At 37.5% G+C, this 13,914-nt stretch overlaps 1 protein-coding gene across 2 annotated transcripts in view; it reads left to right on the top strand.

Annotated features, from left to right (window-relative positions):
* Nucleotides 1-6,071: 6,071 nt before the first annotated feature.
* The window catches only part of IMMP1L (inner mitochondrial membrane peptidase subunit 1), a gene marked incomplete at its 5' end in the record, with an annotated part of 36,990 nt that continues 29,147 nt past the window's right edge, over nt 6,072-13,914 (top strand). For both annotated transcript variants that reach the window (XM_079309443.1, XM_079309442.1), the window contains 3 exons: nt 6,072-6,176; nt 6,870-6,958; nt 7,512-7,638. In XM_079309443.1, coding sequence (XP_079165569.1) covers nt 6,072-6,176; nt 6,870-6,958; nt 7,512-7,638 — 321 coding nt within the window. The remainder of the gene's footprint in view (nt 6,177-6,869; nt 6,959-7,511; nt 7,639-13,914) is intronic.

Here is a 13,914-nt window from a genome sequence, read left to right as displayed (position 1 = left end):
TAATATAAAATCTGATCACTTACTAAAAACCTAAATAGTTTTTAAGAAGGCAATTCAGGGAGACAATGCTAGTGAAGTTATACAGTGATTGTTTCTGTACTGCTTTTCTGCTTTAGAGGTTCTTGTGCCCTCATGTGAAACTCTTGTCTGTGGCAAATACAGGCTGTGCTCTGCACCTCAGCTTGGAATTATTTGCTAAATTGGAGGAAGGCACCTCTACTTATTCGATTCACTAAGTAGTCAGTTTTCACATTTATTATTGTGTCAGCTGTATCTTTTACTAAACCATCAAATTAAATAATAGCTTATGCTGGCTTTCTATTTTAGTTCATGCATTTAAAACCTGGAAGTCAGATAAAAAGATAGTTTCAGAATAAATTCAGTATATTATTTATGAGTGGAGCAACACATTAGCATGGAGTTCACAATAGATCATATCGCTTTCATTCCATCTTACAAGCTTAGCAGCACAAACAGAATAATCAACATATTATTTGGCTGTCATCTGCTGAACAGAAAGCAGAGATCACAAGGAGGTTTTCCCTAGCTGCAGTGATGGCCTTTTTGTTCCAAGCCCCCATCTGGGAGGGCCATGGTGTGTTATCATATGGAACGCGGGGTTTGCTGTAATCTGCTTAGCTGCACTGCAGTTTGAATCTTTATTCCATGTTTGTGTAATTTATAATTTTAATGAGACCGTGGCTCTTGTGGGCTTTGAAATATATTAAAAGCTCTTTTGTGCATATGCTTTTGTTCTTGCTTAATAGGCTCAGTGTATTTAAAACTGATGAATTTTTATTCATGGATTTGGATGTCTGGGGATTAACTTAGACTGAATATCATTGCACTCATCTATTGATGTTTGAAACTTTTTTATACTTGTATCTGTAAGTGGAGAAGACCTTACAGAACTTGTGTTTTACACATAAAACAGCTGAGAAATAACTAATAAAATTTTATTGAGCAATAAGAAAAAATACTGATTATAGTTTATTTTTACTGCATAAACTCTCACGAAGTATCATTTTGCTCTGAAAAATAGTCCTTGAATCCATGTACATGTGTGTACAAGATGTGTCAACTGGGAAGTGCAGGGGACACATGAGCCATGGGCAACTTCAGATTCTGTAGAGTTGTAGATTTTTAGTGCCTAACATGAAAATTAGGCTTGTAACTCTTTGTCTTACAAAACTGAAATGCATTTTCAGTGTTCATATGTCTGTGTCTCAAGAAAGTGAAGGTTTTGAAATTTAAGATAAACACGTGTAGTTATTTGACCATTGTGACAGACACAGCGTGTTGTTCTCAGTTACCAGGAAGGTGACTGTGAGTCTGCAGACCTTTGGTGTTTGTCCTGGCTTTGACCTTGTTGCAGAAGACAGTAAAGTGAATATTTTGGCCTCCCTCAGAGGCCCAGGCTTGCCATGTAACTGTGCCTTTGCTCAGCAGTCTGGATTTCAGTGTTCAGCAGAGAGGAGTGTATGGAGCTGCAGAGGAGGAGAAGCTTTGGAATGCATCTGGCCATTAAAACAGCAGTTTATTCAGGGTTGTGCAAGTGTTAGGAGCTGCTTCCCAAAGGTAAATAGAAGCAGTGAGAACTACCTGGAATCTGTGTTGAAAAATTGCTCATTCTTGTCAGTAGTCTCTGGTTATTTAACACCAGCGAATGTGTCATGTGTGTTATGTTTACAGGATTAAACTCCTTGTCAGCTTCAGATCAGGAGCTGAAGGAGCTCTTGTTGGAGACAAGCTGGCAGTGCCTAGTAGAGAAAATGTGTAAAAAAGTTTTATCTCTTCCAGAATATCAGCAAGCTTGCTCACAGTTGCCAGAACAAGTCCAGTGTTTCTTCCGGAGTAAAGCAACAGCTGGAAATAAAAAGCAGTTCTCTCTGATCCCCAGCTCAGAGGGACCTTTTGAAAACTGTTCTTTGTTTTGTTTTAGATGTTCAGAATCCTCAGATTGTAATTAGAATATTTAAAGCATTTTGTATATTGTAGATCTAATATGAGAAGCATCCAAATAAACAAGATATACACCCTGTGCTCTTCTAGCACATGTAGCATCAATTTCATGCAGAAGTCTTAAAATGATAGTTTAATATTAATAACAGCTCAAATGGCCTAGTCAGTGTGCAGTTTTTTTCTTTGGTTTGGGTTTTTGGATTTTTTTTAAGTAATCTAAGAATAATTCAGTGGGAAAGAGATGGTGCAAGCTATGTGTAGAGAAAGGTGTCTGGTTAGAGCTGGAGACTGTTATGTTTCCTTCTGTTATGGAAGGAAAAACTGATAAACTATCACTACATATTCAGTGAAATTTCAGAATTGGAAAACATTATATAAAGCAAATGTGACTGGAAAATTTTTATGAAAGTGAAAAATCTGTTTAGTGCCAAGTCCAGTGATTTGCTTAGTCACACTTTCAATGCCTGCAACTTTGATTTTCACGTATTTAAAAATTCAGCACCATCTCTTAAATTGTTTTACACAATGCCATTGGTTTTCTGGAAATCATAGATCTGCTCATTGATTTTCTAATTTTATTATGTACACAGCTAATTGTAATCCAAGATTACAGCAAACAAGATGTTAATTTCTAGACAACCTATGTGCATTTCCCTCAGAGTGTGAGTGGTACAGAAGCAAAGAGTACAAAGAGAATACCATTTGTGCTATCCTCACAGGAGCTGTCAATAAAAGATGTAATAGGGGATTTAGGAATCTGGAAATGGCCAACTAATTTATGTGAATCTATTTTATTTCAGCTAGAAAGCCCAAGCTCTGTTTCGTCTGCACTGCATATTGCAGAGCACAGGCTGTCTATAGAAAACCAGGCGGCTGCATATGGATAGTCCCTTGATATCATTCACTTGCTGTGTAATCTTATTATGCAAAGTTCTAATCTTCACCTAGAATGAATGCCTCTGGGTCAGAATATAGTCATATCAGGGTTTTTGAGGTCATGTTTTGTGATCCTTAGCTTATTCTTCTAAGTAGAGCTGGGATTTAAAGAGTATTCCCCAGACACTGGCAGAGATAGACGGCAAAACCTGCTGCCTTTTTGGAAGACAAGACCAACATGAGGTCCCTGGTAGGATTAAACTTGATTTGTAGCTGTAGGATTTTTTAACAGATGTATTATTGGACAGGGAATAGGGGGCCACCAGCACAGCGAAATTGGATCACAATTGGCATTCTCAGGGAGTCCGCTGGCTGCTAAAACAGCAGCTGCATGTGGATTTGACTTCTTTCAGGTGAAGCGACTTCCAGTCATTTGGAAAGGATGGGATGAAAAGGAACCTTGGTGATAATTTTGATGTCTGCAAGATTTAGTACCAATGTAATGGGATTATCGGTAACACCTTCACTGCAGAAAAAGCCACCTGGCGCTATAACTGGCAGCAACTGAGAACTAATCCTTTCCCATCTCCTGGATGTCATTCATGAGGCTCCAAGTGATTTCTACCCTGCTAGCTGTGATTAATTTTATAAACAAACAAACAAAACCCGGGCATGAAAGCACAGGCTATGGGAGGAAAAGGGAGCAGAAGATAATAGGAATTGCATTTTGCATTTTATTTGCTGTACAGTTGTGGTAAAATAAGCAAATTGTGTTCTCTGTGATAAATACGGATGTGGGACCTTTTTTAACCAATGGTGATTTCAGTGTAAATTTTTCAGCTACCTGCTATATGATAGTAGGGAGTGCCTGGAAGTAATTACAACAGGTTTTAGACCATTAGTTCTGCAATAAGGATGTTTATTCTACAGAGCCATTAAGTTTTCAAGGGGCCTGTCACTTAAATAATTTGTTTTATTGTGCTTAATGGTCTTATGTTTGATCTGGTGGAGTTGCCTGCTGATGGGACTTTGTATTAAAATTGTGTGACATGGAAAACTTCAGCTGTTTACTTTCTTGTGATATGACTTTCAAAAATGTACTGATACAAAGTTCTCAGAGGAAACAATTATATTTGAATGATGCTCAAGTTAATTATTTCTGTGTGTTCTTTTTAAAACAAACCACTTTGTTTCTTTTTTTTTTTACTGGACTTACTCTTGGTACAATCACTTATTAAGTAGAAGTTGTTACACTACATGGGAAGTTTTAGGATTTTTGTTATTTAGAATGAATATTAGATGTGTAAAGATAAACTTTAACATTTAAAACACCCTCCCATACTCAGGAGATACTTTGCCAGGGTCAGACTGTATAATTCAGGTCATATGCCTTCATTTGAAATTAACTTTCTTGGGTAGTAGTCAAAAGCTTTTACATAAAGCTAAAAATTTTTTGATTGTTACCATAGAATCTGATATGCTTGAGCATTTGAAAAAACTTGAAAAAATCCTTTCTAGTACATTTATAAAGGGGGATTGGTGAAATCAATGTCTCAGGAGTTAAGAATTTATTGTAAGACAACTGGGAATAAAATTTGAAAGCTTTCACTCATGCTCTGTCCTTGTGGTTAGTTTCTTACCATGGCAGCTCTAGCAGCAGGCAGAACTCACTCTGAGCTCTGGGTTTCCCTGAGCAGCTCCTAAATTTACTTGTGAGCATTGCAGGAATGTGTCCAGGGTAGCTATCCCTAGGTTTGTGTCATCCAAAATCTAGAAGGAAATTGCTTGCAATCACTTTGAAACTAATTTTCTGAGATGTATAGCAATTATTTGAAGTTTCATAATAAAAATGTTTTCATTACAACCTGACAGCTGTTGGCATGGGAGGTTTGCACATTCTCTTGATATTGTTACTGTTTATTTGTCCCAATTTGATCTGTGTACTCTGGGCAGTGTAATGCATTGTTTGTAAATACCTTTTTACCTGCAATACCCACAGGTGCCTAAATTCTCCACTATCTTAATATATTTAATAAAAGGTTTCTGAATAGCATGGAGCAAAAGTAGAGGATGCTTGTGCAGTATTTTTCTTTCTCTCTGAACTGAGAAGTGTTAAGAAGTATTGATGATGGAGTTCTCTCAAAACGTTGTGGTCATGCATTCACAATAGTTCTGCAACTCAAATTCATCTGCTGTGCCTCCCCCTTCCTTTTATCACCTCTCTGTGCCACATTTCTGGGCTGAGTGTGTCTGGCCCTGGGAGTGAGGCATTGGTTGGTGCTTTCAGTAAATTGAGATAATTCTGCCTCACCAGAATGAATTCTGCTGAAAGTGCATTCCCCTTCCAGGGGAGCTGTTTCAGTTCCTGCAGGGTGTCCTGCAGTGAGCTGGGTGATGCATCTGCCAATGACACAGTTCACCTTTTCTGGTTTCCATTGTATTGCAGGTCATTACTGTGAAAATGGTCAGATAATCTCATGCATGGTGAATTACAGCTTGGTTTAAGCTCTTCTAGTCCAGAGAAGTTTATGTGAATAAAAAAGTACATATTTTTTGGAACAAGGAAGTGAACTTGGTAGAGAATATTTGCTCCCAATAATGGTTGTCTTTTGAATGTATTCAGGCAAAATTCCCAGTAAATTCTAGTGAGAGCTGTGAAAATAAATCTATGCACTTTTCAATTCCTGTCTTTAATTAGTGAAATGCAATGAAATGTAGATGTCTTTATTTTATTTTGAAGCGGGCATATTTTACACAGCATTTTTCCTTTTTTAAAATTTTCAACATAACTGTATTTGCTTAGCAAGCTCTATTGACTCATCTTATTAAAGGAGGGAGATCTTCCAGTGATTTTAGTTTATGATAAGACAACACTAAGTTAAAGAGAATGAGGTTTCATGTAGAATGTGCTTCAATTACTTCAGTATATTTTTGGTAGATTAGCATTGCAGCAATTGGATCTCCTAATCACAGTTGGACCTGAATATTTGGGAGGGGGTCAGAAAATATTTACAGGCTGATGTGCTGCAGAAGTTATGACACTCAGAACAGAACGACCTGATGCCTTATTTCCATATCCACCTCTTCAGCCTATCTTGCTATTTGCTGGCCTCATTACACCGTTGGTTTTTTTCTCCTGTCCATCTGTTACACACAAAAGATGTGTTTGTGGGTGTTGGGCTGTGTTCCCCAGTGAATGACCCTGTTCTGTTTTGCTGCAGGGGCAGCAGAGGATGCTCCGCCATGCCCTAGGAAAAGCCTTGCGGTTCCTGGGCTACACGGTGCAGTATGGCTGCATGGCACACTGTGCCTTTGAGTACCTCGGAGGCATTGTCGTGGTAACTCTGCATTTGCATCACTTTTCAAAGGAGCTTAAACTCTAACACTGACATTTTTTATGGCAGTGTTTCAGGTTTCTTATGGGAAGCAGGTCCAGCCTTTATGAAAGATATTTGTGCTTTAGGCATTCATCTTTTCTGATGTGTTATTGCTTGAAGCATCACTGAAGTAAATGGGAAACTGATTAAGCCTTTTGCAGAGAGTCCATCCTTTAAGTAAGACTGGAGTCACTGATAGGAAATGCCTTTGTTTCACACTCTGGCCAAATTTCTGGGTGTTTTGTGCACCCTGCCCCTTCTCCCCAGGTCCTTAAATCATGCTGGGCATGGGGGAGTTTGGCTGTGAGCTGCTCTTGCAGCTTCTGTGATGAAGAGAAAGTGGTAAACTGGTCCTAAAAATTGAGCACTGCTCATAAAAATTTCTTGGAAATGCAGTGCTGAAAGGAATCCATAAGGGCCTGTAGCACCTAGTGCAGTTCAGGACCAATCTCAAGGAAATATGCAGTTGTGACAGAGTTAGAGGTGCTCTGGAGGCCCTCAGCTTTTAAATGCTTCACACATTCCTTGGAGGAGCTCACTTCTAGTTCTCTACATTACACCTTTTCTAATTTATTAGCATATCATTTAAATATTAGTTTTAGATGAAAGTAATTTGAAATAGTAATCTTTTTCTCCTTTATTTTTCATTTGCAGTGTTCTGGGCCTTCAATGGAACCAACCATTCAAAACTCTGATATTGTCTTTTCGGAGAACCTCAGCCGGCACTTTTATTGCATTCGAAAGTATGATCCTCTGTTGAGACCACATCTGACATTCTCTTAGCCAGGGCTTGTCAATAACCACATTCTGGCCTTTATTTTGTCTGTGTTTTTCTGCTTCTAACTTGTAATTTTCATTGTGTCTAAAGGATGTTAAAATTATCATCACAAACAGCCCAATGAAACACTTGTCAAAATTCAGTTTGGATTTAGTCTATTGTCACTTTCACAGCTTTGTCCAAAAAATAGAAAAAAATCTATTGAATGAATGTAGCTTCTTCTCTAAGCAGTTGGGTCTTGAAAACCAACTATGGGTATTACTGGTCTCAGGTTGTAGTCTTAAATGTTTTATAAATTATTTAAATAACAAAACTTCACTCCACTTTTAAAATTCTGTGAAATTATACCTGAGTAAAACTGAAGGAACCAAAATTGTACACAAGAATTTTCAGTACAATGGACTAACTTTAATATGTGTGAATATTTTTGAGTAGCTACATGGATGACCATGTAGTCAGCCAAATAGTTTGTAATTAGAGTTCTTCTGTTTGTTTTTGTTTCTGTTTTTTCCTCTCAGAGGAGATATTGTAATTGTGAAAAGCCCAAATGACCCCAAATCAAATATCTGTAAAAGAGTAATTGGCTTGGAAGGGGATAAAGTCTGCACAAGCAACCCTTCAGATTTCCTTAAGAGTCACAGCTATGTAAGTATTAGAGTTTCTTATTATGTAAATCAATGATTACTTAAGTAGGCCTGGTGGTCTGTAAAGGATCTGCAATATTTGAGGATCTTAATAAATCATCAATTATGGCATTAATAAATTATTATTCTTAAATATGTACAGTAACATGTTGTACTTTTAGACTGTGTATGCCAAGCTGTCTTTCTCTGCCTTTTGTGTGTGTAGGAACTGTAGACAGATAATATTTTTGCTCTGCACTTTTCTTAGTCTATCTTTCCTGGAAAAATACTCTGAAATTCTCTGTATAAAGTGCTGTACAGATGCAGATGCTTAGTGTTCAGGCAAAACTGTTCCTGTATTTTAAACACTAAGAAGTGAATATTTGACTCTGCAATAGCTTTGCATATTTTTCTTTCAAAATTATACTTTAGTGTGTCTTTATTTCAACATAGCAATATTTTATGTTCCTCAGTATGGTTTGAAAAGTATAAATTTTCCTAACTTGACAAAAAATTCAGGTGATGCAATGAAAAGGGAAAAAAAAATCTTAGTGTTCATTTGTCCTTTTGCAGCTAGAGTTCACAGAAGTTTGGGAAGATCAGTGACAAAATGTTTTCATCAACTTCTTTTTAGGCTATCATTAGAAAAATCCTCAGGATTTTCCTTGTCCCAGAAGCATGTTTGACTGTTACCTCTATTCAGCACCTTGTGGAGCCATTAGATACTCCCAGGTGTTTTGAATCTTTAAACAAAGCTGTGATTTTTCCCCTTTTGTATCCACTTCATCCTCAGAATGAGAAGAATGAGCATGTGGCCCAAGTCCTGTGCTGTGAAGGTGGAGAATTGTATGGAACACTCTTTACAGGCAGCTACAGTGTGTGACACATAAATCCTTTCAGAATTTAGCTTCCATCAGGCAGCCACCTTCACCAGGGAGCCTCCAGGTACCATTGCTTTGTTTGTATTAAGCAGCTGAACTGGAGTTGGTCTTTACTTTTTAAAAGCAAAAATCCTTGTCAGCATTTTATTTAGCACCAGAAAGGAAGGATAGAGTCATACCCTGCTCTGAGGGTTTGAATTTGCACTCCAGTGTTGAGGCAAGACACTTCTGGTCTAATGCAGTGTCACTGGAGCTGCTGTTCTTAGACTCTGGTCATTTGTGGGCATAAAGAAGGAACTCATTCTCTCTTACATTTTGGAAGGGAGGACAGAACACTTAGATTTTTCCACAGATCAAATTGTGTTAACCATTTAACCAACAGAAAACCTACCAAAAACCCCAAAGAACACAAATCCACCTTTCTTACCAAGGTGAAGAAATCCTCTATGCAGCAGAACAATTTCTGCCCTAGTGCAGGATTTTTTGTCTCCAGTTTTAATCCAAAATATGAGGAGAAAGAGCAGATGGGCAATGCAGAGTCCATTTCCTGTTTTCATAAAGGCTAATGTGTGGAAATACAGCAAAGTGACAAGCTTTTGTAATTCTTACATCATAAATTGTATCTAGGAGGAGAAATTATCTAAATGGAAATGCTCTTGTGCCTGATACCTGTTTTCCTTCTGCCTTTAGTGCTTGGTAAAGAGGTAGGTCTTTCCATCTGTTCAGGAGACACTTCCTCCACAGAAGAGTAAATTCTCAACATGGATATCTGTACTTTATGTTCATAACAGGCTGGATTATTCACTGAGTAAATTGTTGGGGAGAGGAAACGTGATGTGATGTCTGTTTATGTTTAGGCAATCAAATTCCTTCTTTTAGTGAATCACTGCTATGTGCTTTTAACTCAAACACAGAATTCCTTACAGCAAATAATGGCAGCAGATGTACAGAGAGCTGGCTGTTCTGTTGATACTTGCCTGAGGTGGGTTTTTGGGAAAAAAATCCAGATTGTCCAAACTGAGGAAAGGCCTGGGCTGTGATTCCAAGTGGCCAGGTGGGATCTGCTTGCCAGGGGAAGGTACCACTCCTTAAGTGAGCAAAGCTTGAAAACTGTAATTAGTTTTGCACTTTTTATTTGGCTGCTGACTGCCTTTTTTCAAACAGGAGATCTGAGTGTGTGTGAATGCTGTGACTCCAAAGTGTAATGTCAGAGCAGTCTTTGTTTTTATTATAGCAAACTTCTCAGCTTTCCTTGAGGGCTTGTCTCCTATTTTGGGAAGTTCCTGCCATGTTTGCAGACTTACACAGTAAATAGGAATATCAGATGCCAGCAATGTTGCCAAATTAGGCAGCTCAGACCCCTGCTTCAGTCTGTGCTGGTGGCTGCCAGCTAGTGCATGGGTGTTCTGAGTTAGCCAGTTCCTGGAGATGGCAGAGTAATGGTGATACAATGGACTTCATGCAGCTGAGGGTGAAATTGCCTGTAAGCACCTGCCTTAGATTTGCCCTAAAAGGAGAATCCTCAGAGTCACTTCAGCAGGAATTGTCCTTAGTCTGTATTGACTGTGTCAGTGGTATTGTTGGCATATTTTACAGGATTTAAGTTAAGGATTTCTGTGCTTAGAAGCATTGTACACACAGTTCTTACCCTGAAGCCTAAGAGAATGCTGAAATCAGATCCTACTTGAGATGCTGGCTCATTCATGAATATACTTCTCAGGATGCCTTTATGTCTAGGTAGGAGAATGGAGAACTCTGTTTACAATTTGCTCTCTGTAAAATTACACAGATGAGATACATTATTGCTGCAAACAACCAAGGAGATACCTGTAGATTAAAAAAAAAATCCAAACAAAACAAACCAACCTTCCAAGCTATAATGAAAAGAAACAAACAAAAAAAATCATACATCAGCTAAATAAGTTGTTCTGAAAAGAGGTATTTCAGCTGAGTAGAAATGCACTATAGCAGTGGCAGTTAAAATCCTCTTGCTGCTGTATTTAACTGAAGGAATACATCATAAGAGAAAATTATTTTTGTCAGAGTGCACTAAGTGTAAAGCTGTATCACAAAACTGTCTTTGATGAAGCTGTTGGATTACAGGCTGATGGAACTACACATATAAAACTGAGTGGTGTAAACCAGGCATTTGCTGAAATTGCAACTTAACTGTAAAACAATAATTAGAGAAATAATAATTAACAATAATTAGGGAAATCTTCCTATTTACATGAAAGTACAATGAAATCCCTTTTTTGAGGCTGCTATAGTATTACAAAGTTGGGAAAAGGTACTTTTCCTTTTTGTTGATATCTGTTGATATCAGCATTAGGCTGGCAGTTTTGCAGGGCTTTTTTTTGATTTTGTGCTAAATGTACATTTCTAAGTAGAAACAAGTGTATTTGCTGTAATAAACATTTAAGATTGCATAATGTATTTTTTCTGTATCAGAGAGTATGTATGTATGTATGTATGTATGTAGTATGAGCCCAGAAGTTAAAAAGGGAAACAACTAATGTTCTATTCAGAACTAGTTTCACTTATTAAAAGATATCCTATTTTTAAAATTTAACTATATGGATGCAAATAATGAAGATTAATAAGGAAATTAGTCACAGGTAAACCCTGAAATGATCCTAACAAAAAAAAAACAACAAAAAAAACAAACCAACAGCTGAAAGGTTATTTTTCATATTTAGGCTTTTATTTCCTGTTTTAAAAAGTCTTAATACAGGTTTATAATTCAGATTGAGTATCTTATTGCTCTATTTGAATTTGTTTTAATGCCATTTACTTTAGCTTTAATTTCTTTATGTACCATATGTTCTTGTGCTGCTGCTCCTATTTACAGTATGAAAGAGTGAGGGGTAAACCATGAGAATCAAACAGCTTGTATGTCATAAACCACCAATATGCTGAGCCTTGGTGGCACTTAAACAAAAGTAGTCCCTAATAATGTCACTTAATAGAGGCAGAGTCTGTAAATAAGGAACTGCCTTTTGCAAGTGCTGGTGATAAAAAGCTGAGATACAAATCCATCTCTCAGCAACACGGGGCTGGTGATCAATCAGAGCTCCCAGTGCTGCCAGCCTGGCTGCTGGGGGAGTGTGTTTGCCTTTTGCAGAGCCTGCCTGTGGAGATGGCATCTCCTCATCCTCTGGGAGCTCCAGAGCTAACAGGATTCCCAGGATAATGCACCTCACTGTGTTTGCACACTGCTGTTCACTCTGCAGCAGTTCTTGGCAGATGCAGTAAGAATAGGGTGTAAGAATAACATAATGGCAAGGCAAACAGCACAGTATCTTAATACTGCCCAGTTCTACAGCTTTTGGATATGCTGTGCAAGACACTGAAAAGGGAGCTGATATTTCACAGCACTCAGTGCTATTGGATAGTCATTTAAAATATCCTAACTAGAAATTAAAAATAAACCTAATTAAAACTCCACTTCTTTTCCCTGTGCTCTAAGTATCTTAATGTTTACACTCATGGTTTAGTACTTCACTGAGTAAATTTCAGTAGTTGCTGATATGAAAAATGAGCAAGGTATTTTCTTGCTCCTCCTTAGCTCTAAGTGTTCTAGAGGCTTGAAAATCATGCCATAATTCTAACCAGCAGCTGTGCTGAATGTCTGGTGGAAGAGGAGAGCTAATCTGGCATATTTGTTGGTTTGCAGATTGCTCTATATCCCAATATAGAGTTCATGACTCATGCTTACTTTGAATTTTCTGAGAGGTCATTTTAAATCAAAATTCTGATTTGTCAAAACGAAATTGTTCAAGGGAAAAGAAACACAAAAGGATTTTATCAGGCTAATTCCCAATATTTCCAGGGTTTCTTCTGCTCAAGTGGCTTTGTACCTTGGCAGTTTTGGTTTGGTGACACTTCAAGAACACAGAAGTAGCTGCATTTTATGATTCTGTGTTCCTCTGCTCAAAGTTCAGTAATAACTTTTAGGGAGCTGCACAGGGTGGTGAAAGCAACTACTTGGGCTCAACTAAAGCTTTTGAGCACATTTTAGTTTCACTGTAGCAGGAGAGATTCAGGTCCCTCCTGATGGAGCTGATGGCAAGATTCCTAACCCTGCTGATGTTATTTATCAGCCACTGCCCTCCCAGGCTGAACCTGCAGCTTAGTGGGCACAGGGCACACCAGGATGGTGATGGGGCTTTTTTTCTGACTTACACTTTTGGGTCACCCTGTTACATCATCTGTCTGGAGAAGAAAATCAAATCCTTCTTAATTATGGCTGTCAGAAAGGTTTCTGCAAACTGTTAAATAATCTTTGATGGATTTGTAATCAATATTTTCTTCTAAAACACTCATCCACTCTAAGGCTAATAAGAGTCTGGACTGATGAATCACAGACATATTCAGAATTTTTGTTCAGGAGTTCCAAAATGTAGCTTGGAGATTTGGGTCTGAAAGTTTTGGCCTAAGAACATGAACCAGTTAGTTTTAATTTTAACTGATAATAGTTGTAGAAAAGGAAAGGTGACTAATAATTTAAATTTAGTTAGAGGTTTTAGAAATCAGATATATCGATTTTCCAGCTGATTGACTTCTGTGTATTCAACAGTGTGATCTAGATCTCAGCATTAAATATTTACAGCAGTAAACAATGCATGCAACTGTTTGCATAATTTAACACAGTTGAAAACTTTTGGAACAGGGAAAAAAGTGATACAGAGAGAAATCAGCTATTTTTCTCATTTGACTGGCATAGACATCTCTGATGTGAAAACCTCTCCTATGAAGCTGGGAGTGTAGAACAGCAGTAGTTCCTCCTACACAAAGTTTAGAAGGAGCAGCAATGGTTAAACCCCAAACATTGAAATAAGTCAATGACTGACAAGTCACTGTAGCAGCTTACCCAGATTTTTGTTACAGAACAACACCCAGCTGCTGGGTAGAGAAAAATGTCTTAGAAACTCAAGCCTAAGTTAATATTCCTTAGTTCCCCAGTGGTGTGTGAGTTAACACTGAAGTGTGATTTTAATTTAAGTATGTGATTTTAATATTGGTTAATATTTAATTTCAAAACTTAGACAAGTCTTCATATCTTACCTTTTTTTATAAATCTTCTATTAAAATTACAAATGTCTTAGTACAGAGAATGAATTAATAATATAAATATGTAATCACAATGAACTAGATTTCTGTATAAAAACACATTAGTGTTTCACTCTCATCCTCTCTAATAACAACCTGGACCAACATCATCATGTCTTCTTTTTAATATGTGCATTTAAACAAACTGGGTCAAGTACATTATGTCTTATTCATAAGCAGATTAAACTGTTCAGCAAGTAGAGGGAAAATGCTAAACTCTTTGGAAGTACCTATAAATTTAAGGTAAATTCATTCTGTTCTATTAAGAAGTATTAAATTCCAGGTAATTCAGTCTTTTAAGCATA

Source organism: Erithacus rubecula (assembly GCF_903797595.1).
Source record: "Erithacus rubecula genome assembly, chromosome: 6".
Classification (NCBI taxonomy): Eukaryota; Metazoa; Chordata; class Aves; order Passeriformes; family Muscicapidae; genus Erithacus; species Erithacus rubecula.
This window is presented reverse-complemented; position numbering and strand designations above follow the sequence as displayed.